This window comes from Abrus precatorius, unplaced genomic scaffold, assembly GCF_003935025.1.
Source record: "Abrus precatorius isolate BTA unplaced genomic scaffold, Abrus_2018 Scaffold7, whole genome shotgun sequence".
Taxonomy (NCBI): Eukaryota; Viridiplantae; Streptophyta; class Magnoliopsida; order Fabales; family Fabaceae; genus Abrus; species Abrus precatorius.
The window spans coordinates 27,708,111-27,720,406 of NW_020874417.1; the positions used below are offsets into that span (position 1 = coordinate 27,708,111).

At 30.4% G+C, this 12,296-nt stretch overlaps 2 protein-coding genes across 2 annotated transcripts; both read left to right on the top strand.

The window, feature by feature from the left end:
* The first annotated feature begins 1,364 nt into the window (after positions 1-1,364).
* Positions 1,365-4,900, top strand: LOC113873438 (protein SIEVE ELEMENT OCCLUSION B-like). The gene is made up of 7 exons (XM_027511549.1): positions 1,365-1,580; positions 1,660-1,749; positions 1,856-2,304; positions 2,423-2,517; positions 2,657-2,787; positions 3,699-4,157; positions 4,325-4,900. The coding sequence occupies exons 1-7, from the start codon at positions 1,374-1,376 to the stop codon at positions 4,898-4,900; spliced, it is 2,007 nt and encodes a 668-aa protein (XP_027367350.1). The 5' UTR covers positions 1,365-1,373.
* Positions 4,901-10,051: 5,151 nt separating this feature from the next.
* LOC113872832 (phosphoenolpyruvate carboxylase kinase 1-like) lies at positions 10,052-11,577 on the top strand. The gene is made up of 2 exons (XM_027510669.1): positions 10,052-10,869; positions 10,978-11,577. The coding sequence occupies exons 1-2, from the start codon at positions 10,095-10,097 to the stop codon at positions 11,022-11,024; spliced, it is 822 nt and encodes a 273-aa protein (XP_027366470.1). The 5' UTR covers positions 10,052-10,094; the 3' UTR covers positions 11,025-11,577.
* Positions 11,578-12,296: the final 719 nt, after the last annotated feature.

Genomic DNA, 12,296 nt, shown 5'->3' on the forward strand with positions numbered 1-12,296 from the left:
AAGGGACTGAAAATGTAAATAAATTTTGACTTAGAAAGTCCAGAACTTGGGTATGATATAACAAATTTTAAAAATCATAAGATATGAGATTATTGCGGCAAAATGAATAAATAAATATTGAGATGATTATGATATAATGTATATGCTGATATACAAGTACAAGATAAAATAAAATGTTACAATTTATCAAATTATTATCGTATTTTAATGTATGCTGATATACAAGTTTAAAAACAGAGGGTTAAAACAATAAAATAAAGTTAAAAATATTCAAAACATTCATATAATGTCTAATATAAGTACACATCTAATAAATTGAAAGAATTTACACACTCCATTTTGTTTATTTACAGTCAATCTATTTTTAAAAAAATTGTTTAAATTTAGAAATACTTGGTTGTCTTTGATTTTAAATAAAATAAAAATACAACATAAGATTACTATAATTTAGAAGTATCTTTACTTTTTTACTTTTACATATATAACTAATATTTGTACTCGCATAATAAAAAGTGTAATGCAATAATTTTAGTGAAATAACTTCAGTATCTATAAATTATATTAATAATTAAAGATTATGTTTTTATGAAAAAAATGAAATGCCAATATTGATTCTTATAAAAATGAGGAGGGAGGGACTTGAACTCACCGTCGTCTTTTCCTAGATCCATCCCCGTTTGGAGAAGTAGCATTTTTTTTTGGTATGATACTAACATTACTTAACACTTATATTCCAAATGCAGCAAATTTTACGGAAGAACAATAAATAGTGCAGATTAATGGTCACAGCCATCAAAGCTTGCGACATGAGGTAACGTGAATAATATTGGGCCTAACCCAGCTGGAGGATGTTAAGAAGATCGACATTGACAAAAATAAAGATAGACCAATTTAATAAATTATATCATTAAAATTTGTTTGGAAGAATTATAATTTTAAAAAATAAATTTATAAATAATACTTATTTTAATAAGTTTTATATTAAACTTATTGTATAAATTACAGTTTAAATTTAATTAAGCTGCATATTTAAACACGTGAACACGTGCTAAGTAAAATGAGTTTTATGGCTTGCACATTCCGTCTCACTCATCCGAAAGTAATATTATCTATCAAAAGACTATAACTTAAAAAAGACTAATGGAGAGAGTTAGTAGCTTAAATATTACATCAAAGTTTTTATTCTTCTTAATATGCAAACGTGGGTAATTGTGTATATTATTCTACCGATAGCAGAGTAAGTCTAGCTAATCTAATGGACAAAGATTAGCCACCAACCTATGGACGTTATAAATAGAGTAGGACTCTGGTGAATCAACAACACAACTCTCATCTCCGACACTTTGTTGTTATTATTCTTGAAAGTGGGCATAATGGCTACCAAGCATTCACTCATGTCTCTCTTTCACCGAAATGCAGAGAGTGAGCATAACCCATTAAACATGTCTGATGAGCAGATATTGGAGCAAATTTACTCTACCCATGTCCACAGTCACACGAAGTTTGATGTAGACTCTCTTTTCATCCTTGTTGAGAACACCCTTAGGCGTTCAACACACATTGTTGACAATGTTGTGCAGGTATATATACATATATGTGTGTGTATATACACAAATACATGCACCCATGAAATGAAACCCCATGATTAATCTTTTACAGGGTTCCAACGTAAGCCTGGAGCAGGTAGATGACAACATCCCAAACAATTTCAACTCACCACTCTGTACCCTGAAGCAAATTTCTTTTGAGGTAATTCCTTAATCCAAAGCATTGCATATATTAAAAACAAAACTAAAGGGTTATGTAATGTAAATGCAGACATAAAAGAAAATGACACAATGACTTATGATGACAGATGTCATGCAAGCCTCCAGGTGAGGAAATTGCTCACAAAACTACAATAGGCATTCTTAACAAACTCTCGAACTATGAGTGGGATGCAAAGGCAGTGTTGACACTTGGGGCATTTGCGGTGGAATACAGTGAATTCTGGCTGCTAACTCAGCATCAACCAACAGACCCTCCTCTTGCAAAATCTGTGGCTGTTCTGAAGAGAGTGCCAGTGCTGACAAGACCCGCAGCACTTCAAAAGCATCGCCAACACATCGTTGAGCTCAACAATCTTGTCAGAACGACGTTGCAAGTGATTGAGGTAATATTTGAGTTGGAGAAGCTTACCACTTATGACACAAAGGATGTACCTGCTTTGTTGCCTGCCATAGAACAAATTCCTGTTGATGTCTACTGGGCTATCATCACTGTTGTGGCCATTGTTACTCAGATCGATTGCCTCACTAATGAATCGTAAGTAACCTGTTTTTGGTTTTCAGTTGTTGTAGGAATGAACAAGTTTTGTCTATAACATTAATCAAACCTGTTTGTGTTTGATTTGATCAACCTATAATGAATTGCTTGAGTTCAGAGAGCACAAACAAGAACTATCTCACTATGGTCAAAAGATCAACATCATACTTAGCAAACTCAGGAAGCGAATCATGCTCTGCAGACAACAGATAGGTTAGTAATAGTAATACAACTTACTCAAAACAAACTTGGCCAGTGTGGAACTGTTTCATTCGAAGTTAAAAGTGAACTAAAAAAGACATGAAGTTATAAAGAACATGCTAATTATATTATTTATCATTTATATTTTCAGAAGAGGCAGAATATTATAAGAGGCTGAGGAAATTTTTTCAAACGCCTACTGAAATCATGGAGGTGTTCAAGTTTTTGATTTTTTCCAAGGATGCCCCACAACTACTGTTTGATGGTGCTACTAAAACCACGGTTTGTGATCCTTTCTACCAATTTATCAATATAAAGTTTTGGCAATCCTATTAGTTTGAAAATTATTATTTTGTGATCATCTAGCTGTTTTAATATAACTTCTAAATTTAGTAATCTTTTATAGATTCACAAATAATATTTTGGAAGAGGCCCAAACTAATTCAATTAGAGGCTTTTGGAATTTACTACTCCAAAGGAGTCTTTTACGGGCCTTTGGTTAAATGGGCTATCCGTTGGCATAATTTTTATTTAGAATTTTAACTTTAACTTTAACTTTGTATATATAAATATATTTATGACATAATTTTTTATATATGAATTATAATTTAATCAAATCACGATGGTTATCTGCTTCAAAAAGTCCAATCAAACAAATTCAATAGACCGATTTGAAATTAAGACAATAACATTATTATTAAAAAAACAAAAAATATTCGGCCAACAAATAGATCCAGCCCATTGCAAACCACACTTCACTGAATTGGCAAAACCCAATCTGGGCTAGGTTGCGCTGACATGAAATAGAACTGAAATTTTGCTATGTTTAAGCTACAAGAAGACCTACATTTTTTAACAAGTATAAACAGAAAAAGAAAAATAGCAAGTTAAATATTAGACGATATATTACTACAAAAAAATGTCATAAATTGACAGTTCTTTTTAATTAAATTAACATCTATTAGTATTGTCTTTGTTTAATATAACTTAAAGTTCAAATATAAATATTACAAGTTAGCATTGCTAAGCATACACAATTACTAAGTTTTATCTGAATTTATGTAATTTTATTTATTTGATACTGACTAAATTTAGGAGCAAATCTAATGCTGAAGAATGTGTGCAAAATCATTCGTGCATGAAAATGTTATGGTTATTTCTTATTGATTTTGATTCATTTATTGCCTGGGCAGGTTGAAATCACTGAGCTGAAGAAGAAGCATGTGTACCTGTTGATTTCCTCTCTAGACATCACTGAGGAAGAAATTTTAGTGCTCCGACCAGTCTATGAATACATTAAAACTAATGATCAGTATAAGATTGTGTGGATTCCCATTGTGGAGGAATGGAGCGACAAGTTGTGCAAGAAATTTGAGGCTATAAAAAGCAAAATGCCTTGGTATACGGTGCAACATTTTGGAACTATAGCAGGGTACAAGTACATTAAGGAGGAATGGCACTTCAGAAAGAAGCCAATGGTAGTAGTGTTGAATCCTCTTGGGAAAGTTCAACACACAAACGCATTCCATTTGATTCATGCTCATGGGATGAAGGCCTTTCCCTTTACTATTTTGGATCAAGAGAGAATTGACAGAGAAATTCACTGGGTTGGTTCCGTGGTAGGGAATATTCACCCCAACGTAAGCACCTGGGTAAGTACATTACATTTCACAAATCAATTAAAATATACGTATGGTAAACATAAATGAAGTACCAGTTTTAAATACCATAATATGTTTAGTTTTGGGCACTCAAATTAAGTAGTTTTTGTTTAAACTTAGTTACAAGGTTTTGGTATCACTAGATCTCTGTGATGCAGATCAAAGAGCAAAAGTACATTTTCATCTATGGAGGCAAAGACAAAGAGTGGATCCAACAGTTCACAAAATTTGCAACTGCCCTTGCAAGTGATAGCACTATAAAGGAGGCAATGATTTCCATAGAGTTGTTCTGTGTGGAAAAGGAAGATAAAAGCTTCCTAAGGCGCTTTTGGAGTGGCGTTGAGAGCTTGTTTGTGACCAAGGCTCACAACACTGTTGACGCAGTGACTCAAGAAGTGCAAAAGATGCTTTCTTACAAGAATGAAACTGGATGGGCTCTCCTGTGCAAAGGGTCATCTGTGGTGGAGTGTGGTCATGGAACCACAATCTTGAAGACAGTGGTGGAGTTTGAGAAATGGAAAGAGGTTGTGATGAAAAAGGGTTTCGAGTTCTCCTTCAAAGAGCACCATGAGAGGATTGCACGCACCACTCATCGTTGCTCACACATTGAAATTCCTAATGTTGCAGGAAAGTTACCTGAGACCATAAAATGCCCTGAGTGTCCCAGGACAATGGAGATTTTCATCTGCTATAAATGCTGCCACAATGATAATACTGCAATTTCCATAAACTAGAATTGAGTGTGCGATGCATGTTTCATATTTTGAATGAGAGTGTGGTATTGAGCTTAATTTTTGGTATGTGCAACTTCTAGGACTCAGCTTCTCTGGTAAAATAAAGATTTTTTTGTCCAAGATTAAGCATTTCTGTGTGACCTTAAAAATAAGGTGTCTTTTTTATGTAATCCGTTGCTGCCGATTTTTAATAGTTTTGTGTTGATTGGGTAATTTCTTTTTACTATGGATCAACATTTCATTTTATAGAGCATAAACAATAATAGAAACTACGCTATTTTAACATAACTAATGTACTCAAGTCAAATACAATTGTGTTAAAATTTCAAAGATAAAAACTTCGCTGCTAATAATAATCTTTCCTAGTTCAATCCAAATAATTCAGATAATCAATGTGACACCCGAATACCAGTATATTTGACAAAAAAAGAAGTACGTAAAAATATAATTCATGCTAGTCTGAGTTAACAAGCATTCTATGCCATATTCCATAACAGTGGTCAAGTAATCTATGCTTTTCTTTTGTTTCTAACGAAATTTTCGGTGCAACGGGGTTTAATCTATTCATAATATGATTGGTTCAAACTCTTTTTTTTTTTTCTATATAGAAAATTAGGTATAATATTATTCCAATAGTAAATAGAGTTTACATCAGAAAGTAACAATGATTGAATGGCTAGCAGGATTTCCTCTACCCCAGTCTGTTATCGTAACGTAAATAAAGGACACCTTGGCAATCTTGTAACCCACCGGATTACTATTTCTCCCAACATACATGATCACAAAGTCAGAAAAAGGCATAGTTTAAGAGACACAATCATGCATTGTGATCAAAAGATTGATTGATTTTTTTTAAAATCAGCCAACATTCCATATAATAAGAATTTTTGTATAATATTTTTTATTAAAAATTACATAATTCAATGCATTGACTTTTTAATAAAAAATAATTTATTAGTTTTTTTACTATAAACTATTAATGTTTAACGGATTAGAAAAATATATAGGTGATGAAAATAGGAATCACCCAACATGTTTTCTCCCATGACTGGACCACGTACACCAAAACTATCTGTTTTAAAAAATAATATGATGCAACTCTAAATTATTATTTTTAAATGGTAGAAATGTTAGAAATCCGTGGGTATCATCTACGATTCAGTAGGAGTTTCATAATATTATATTAAAAAGTTGAGTCTCAATGACAGCTTGTATACAAGTTCAGTTTTTTAATAAGTTATGGACCTAGCACACAACATAGTTAAATTATTTTAATAAAAAAAACCATGGGGAATTTGCAGGTGCTATGTTATTATATGGTCTTAAAGTTGGACAAAAAATATAGCAAGTTTATGTGCTTTACGGACTCCCAAGGTGCGTGCCGTGAGAGCATCCGAAGGCAACCCCGCAAAGTAGATGTGATTATAATTTAGAAATTTAGAATCATGATTCATTGACGAAGCAGTGATCAGTTTCAATAAACCATATTCTTAGTCTTAGGTAAACTCTTTGTGTAGAGTAATAATTTAATAAACAATGGGGGTTGCTATCCCAAGGCCTCAGCTATCTTCTTTAATTTTGTTTTGTTATCTGTTTTCCTTTTGTCATTTGACCCAAAAAACAATTGATGAAGTCATCAATTAAAACCATAAATTATCTTAAGCCATATTGGCCAATAGGATCACAAACGGAGAATTTTAATGGGTGATCTGATTTTAATTTTTTAATTAATAACTTTAAAATACTATTTGACAAAACCGTTGTTATTAATATGCAAGACAGAAGCTGGAGTAGCAATATATATATATATACTGTACGTCTTTATTGAAAATATGATGTATTGCATTAATAAATATATTTTTATAGAAAATAATATATATTGTTAATATATCATATTAGTAGTGTATATTTATGAATAATACAAATAACTTATGAAAATAATTTATATGTTATTTTTATCTTATTTTAATAATTTTTAACTTATTTAAATTAATTTTATAATTCAAAATTTTATATAAAAAATTAAACAAATATTTAATTAAGATGTATACTTAAACATACAAATAAACTATAACATATTAACAACGTTAGATTGCCTCTCATGTCATATTGTTTTCGTCTTCCAAAATGTTAGGAAGAAAATAATTAATTTAATATAATATGTTATTAACATAATAAAATATAAGTAAATCAAATGCATTTATTTCTTGTTTTTCATTACTCTTTATTTCATTGTTATAGTGGTTTCATTTCATAAATTTATGCACATTTAAAGTTAATTATTAAATTGGTCTTTAATTTGTTGTATCTTTCTATATAAATTGTAATTAATAATAATTATTATTACTTTATGAAATAAATATTAAATAAAAGTACATATATTTATTATTTTGTTATAGTTATTCCACTTATTACTCATTAAAAAACTTGAATTTTATCCATCTTATTATTAAATAAGGTTATATAGTTATGTTTATTATACATGTCAAGTTTTAGATAAATTTAATATTTATAGATATATAATTTTATAATTAATGATTACTCATATTTTAAAAATGTATATTAAATGTTAAAATAAAGTTGTCTGATAAATTATTAATTAATTTTTAGTTTGTACAATTTTTTGTGAACTTAATCTATTTACTTTTTTAAAATTAACAGTTAAATAGTCAAAATTTAATGTTTATAAAAAGATCGTTAGGCAGAGTAATTTTATCACTGTTCATCTTTAAAATATAAAAGAAATTAAAGTTATTCTATTAAATTTTATTTGATATACATTCACATTTAATTAAATTTACATTCTATCTGTTCACTTCAACCTTTTTATAAATAATTATTTTTGTACGCCGGTTTACGGTTTACCGCTCCCGAAATAAAAATCTTTTACGCCTAATTGAAAGCAACATTTCCTTTCTATTTCAGTTACCTCAGTAATTTAGTTGCTTTGTCTCCAAAATTTATAATGAAAAGGAAGCACCACTTCGCCTACTGGTATAATGGTAGATAAAAAAGATCAGCTCAAATCTGCTTCAACTATGCCCATTATTTTTCTTGCTCTTTCTATGTCAAATGCAATCAATTCAATATTATAAATGTGCACAACAAATTTCATGAAAGAATATCTTGAGTTTGAAAAGGAAAAACTTCAACTACACGACTTCAATTTAACACAAGCATCGTGTATGTGTGTCGGGAGACTTTCAAATTATATTGGGAAATGAACAATTGAACATAGATGGTGTAATGTTCGTACTTATTATCAAATTTTGCGAATATTAATTTTTAGATATTTTTATGATTATTTAATAAATATGAGATCCATAATCATTCTTACATATAATATTAATTTTAGTGCTTTAGACGATGAATCTGATATAGACATATGTGTGTTTAGTTTTAAATATTTTATTACACATAAAAGTAATCTTGAAAAGGAAATCTTATTATTACACATTTCCATAATGTTCTTAAAACAACGTAAAATATTTTAACTAGGCATCCATATTATAATTATATTTCCATACAAGTGCCAGCAAGGAAAAATTGACAATCTTGTACCAATTCATGCCTTTTATAAGTTGATGAATCGTCTTTTATTATATGCTCAAAATCATAGTTGTTTAAGAAGTAATAAAACAGTTTTATACCGCTGATTATTTTATTTAAATAAATCGTTGATTGAATAGTTGGAAAAAATATTTTATATTTGGTTTGATTTTATTTTTTTACGTTCCAAATAAACTTAAATTACAAATGTATCAAGTTTATATTAACTTTCTACTTTATCTTCTAATAAATTCTAACATTAACTTATTGTGAATATATATTTATATTTGTATAAAATTGTTAATTATAAAAAAACTATATTTTATTTAATAAAAATATAAATAATTGGGTAAGAGTAAGAGAAATTTGGATAGTTAATGGGTATAAAAATGAAAATCAAAATGATTACCGAAAAAGTATAAAAATATGTATAAATATATTTTTAAAATGTGACGTGAATATGAATTTATTTAAGATCTACTTGACCCTAAAATTAGATGAGGTCATTTGATTAGATGTAAAATTGACTTGACAAATGCCTCATAATATATAAAATGGGATCGGGTGGATTCATTTTGTGACATGATGTATTAATGTTTATATATATATATATATATATAAATCTTTTAAAAAAATAGAACATTAGATTGGATTGGAGTAAATTCATTAATCTCTGCTCATCCTGAAATATGGAGCGGTTATTTATTTAAACTCAAATTTGAATAGTTTGTTCTCGTAATATATCAATCTTTATTTTATATATAGTTCAATAGAATCAATATAAATATTATTTATTAAGTTAAAATGTCTTGCTATTAATCTATAACTATTAAGAATATAAATTTAAAATTAATAAATATATATTTTAAAAATAAATTATACATTGAATTAATAAAACAGTTTGAAATGTAATTTTTTTAATTTTTTTTATTCGATTAAATTTAAATTTGATTCGAGTCGCACATTAATAAATATTAAAAAAAATTTATACATAAAAACTTAAATTTAAAATCTTATTTAAGCAATACTAAGTCACTTGTCATTCGCACCAACCTCTATTGGTTACTAATCTCTGTTGATTATTTAAAATATAATTTTAATTATCGTAAAAATACATCAATAATTTTTTTAATTTTATTTTAATTTGTAAACAGTTAAATTAAATTAATATTATTTTCAAATTAATTTAAATTGAATTATACCTTTTTACCATTAAATAAAATAATTTTTATCTTATTCTGAAGGATTATTATAGCGAGATAATATATATTTATTTTTATACTGGAATATTTAAAAATTTTATTTGCTTATTTAGCACTTAAAAAATATAAATTGAATGTAAATGAAGTCCTTATAATTCTAAAATGGTGGCCTTTCCCATCAGGGGAAGACTAAGGAAGAGAAAGGGAGAAAAAGGGAGTCAAGGGGTAATCATGTGATTCAAGGAAAACCGAAGCCTGTTTCAGATGGAATGGTTGGATTAAAAACGTGGCGCACGTCCATTGGTTATTCCTTTCCAACCGAATATTCGACCACAACATTCCCACTTCACTAAACACCCCGCTTATAAAATCGCTTGCCTCGTACCTTTTCTGTGAACTACGGAGAAACCGAAAAACACACTCAAACAACAACACTTCAAGTAATGACTCAAGACCTCAAACGAGACTACGTCGTTTTGGAAGAAATCGGCCGGGGAAGATTCGGCACCGTTTTCCGATGCTCTTCCGTCGATTCCGGTGACTCCTTCGCTGTTAAATCCATCGACAAAGAGGCCGTAACCGCCGCCGGAGACTCCCTCGACGCCCAATGCCTATTAACGGAGCCCAAGATTCTTGACCTTCTCTCCCCTCACCCTCACATCGTTAACCTCCACGGCCTCTACGAGGATGAAACCCACCTCCACATGGTTCTCGACCTTTGTTACGAATCCGACCTTCACCAACGGGTCATGCTCGAACCGGAAGCCGCTTCCGTCTTGTATCAACTCATGCAAGCCGTGGCCTACTGCCACGGCCTCGGCGTGGCTCACCGAGACATAAAGCCCGACAACATTCTCTTCGACGACGAGAATCGGCTCAAGTTAGCCGACCTCGGCTCGGCTGAGATTTTTCAGGAGGGGGAGCCGATGAGCGGCATCGTGGGGACGCCGCATTACGTGGCGCCAGAGGTCCTCGCCGGACGGGATTACACCGAGAAGGTCGACGTGTGGAGCGCCGGCGTCATTTTATATGAAATGTTGGCTGGGTTTCCGCCTTTTCGCGGCGATTCGCCGGTGGAGATTTTTGAGGCCGTGCTTCGAGCCAATTTGAGATTTCCTAGCCGAGTTTTTTGCTCCGTGTCACCGGCGGCTAAGGATCTGCTTCGTAGAATGCTGTGTAAAGACGTTTCTAGAAGGTTCTCCGCGGAACAAGTCCTAGGTATCATGCATTCTTAAAATTATTTTCCTGTTCTAAGGATTTCTGGACGAGGAAAATGAAATTCTTAAGGTTTGTTAATTGGGTTTTTTTAATTTTAATTTTTAACAGCGCACCCATGGTTTAGCATTGCGGAACAGGGCATGCGAGCAGAATGAGTTGGTGATTCGTCTTCACAAAGCAGAGAACAATGCGTAGAGGTGTTTTTTCATTTTTTTATGTATAAATGAGACGCACCCTATGCCTTTTGGGGGCAGAGATTTCTTCTCGTGTATGGAGATTGAAGAAAGCCATCTTTTTTTATGTATAAATGAGCAGAGTATAGAGACGAGTATAATTTTTTGTTTGTTTCAGTTCTCTGTTTTCGAATGTATGTTATGTAATTATCTGCCATTTGGCGATTGTAGTGAGAAAATAGTTTGTGTATATGGATATATCTAGAAGATTTGAAACAGTTAGTTTGTTGCAATCCCTTTGACACATCATACCGAACCCTGAGAGCAGTAACCAGAGTTCAGTTAGGTGCCACCTTCTTCGCGTTACTGTTTATCACTGTAAATCCGGAGATAATTGTAGCGGAATTTCTCTAATCATTTTCAGATTGCCGTGGCCTATGGGTAATAATCACAATTCAGTTGGAATTCCACCTTCTTCGCTCCGTCTTTTGGTTTTATTATGAGGAAATAAGACGTTCAAAGTTTGAATTGAGTTAGGAAAATTAATGTTCTAAGGATATTTTCATCGTCAAAATTACATTTTTCTCCTCTAATCTTGACTTTGCTTTATTACAAGTTTTCAAATGTTGCAACTAAACTAAAATTCAAGTTTCAATAAAAATATCAAGAAGCACTAATGGTAAAAAATAAATTAAAATTAGTGTATGCATTATATTTTTTAGAGCTTCTCTTTTCTATTTTCTAAAAAAAATTAAATATTTGTTTCAAATTAATATTAACTCAGCTACCTCATCTTTTTCAAAAATTTGATGTCTATAATTTGATTTTAAGCATTTATAAAAGAAAAAAATTATAATTTTTTTAAAATTCCTTATAAATTTAATTTAATTTACGTCTCTCATTTTTTTAGAAATTTTTTCATATAATTTTCTAAACAATGAATGTTCATAACTTGATTTTAATTTTAAAAGAATTAATTTTACCTTTCTAATTTTTCCTCGTACAAGTGATTAATTTTTTTTATCCAATTTAAATATATGAAAGTAAATAATTATAAGAATTTGATTTTGCTTATTTTGACTAACGGTGAACTTTTACAATTTTTTTACTCCTTAATATCTTACTTTATTTTTTTTTTAACCACAAGTATATATAACACATTCCAAATTTGATTGGTAAAAAAGAAAACGAGGAAAGAAAAAATTGAATAAAAAATTAAAAAGGATAGTTTATTTTTTAAAAATGAAAAAGTTT

What these genes read in the sequence shown, in the direction of transcription:
- LOC113873438 (XM_027511549.1), top strand. Translation starts at nt 1,374, where the DNA reads ATGGCTACCAAGCATTCACTCATGTCTCTCTTTCACCGAAATGCAGAG. An exon ending in TTGTTGACAATGTTGTGCAG is followed by an intron (nt 1,581 to 1,659) that starts GTATATATACAT and finishes AATCTTTTACAG; the next exon opens with GGTTCCAACGTAAGCCTGGA. An exon ending in TGAAGCAAATTTCTTTTGAG is followed by an intron (nt 1,750 to 1,855) that starts GTAATTCCTTAA and finishes TTATGATGACAG; the next exon opens with ATGTCATGCAAGCCTCCAGG.
- LOC113872832 (XM_027510669.1), top strand. Translation starts at nt 10,095, where the DNA reads ATGACTCAAGACCTCAAACGAGACTACGTCGTTTTGGAAGAAATCGGC. An exon ending in CTCCGCGGAACAAGTCCTAG is followed by an intron (nt 10,870 to 10,977) that starts GTATCATGCATT and finishes AATTTTTAACAG; the next exon opens with CGCACCCATGGTTTAGCATT.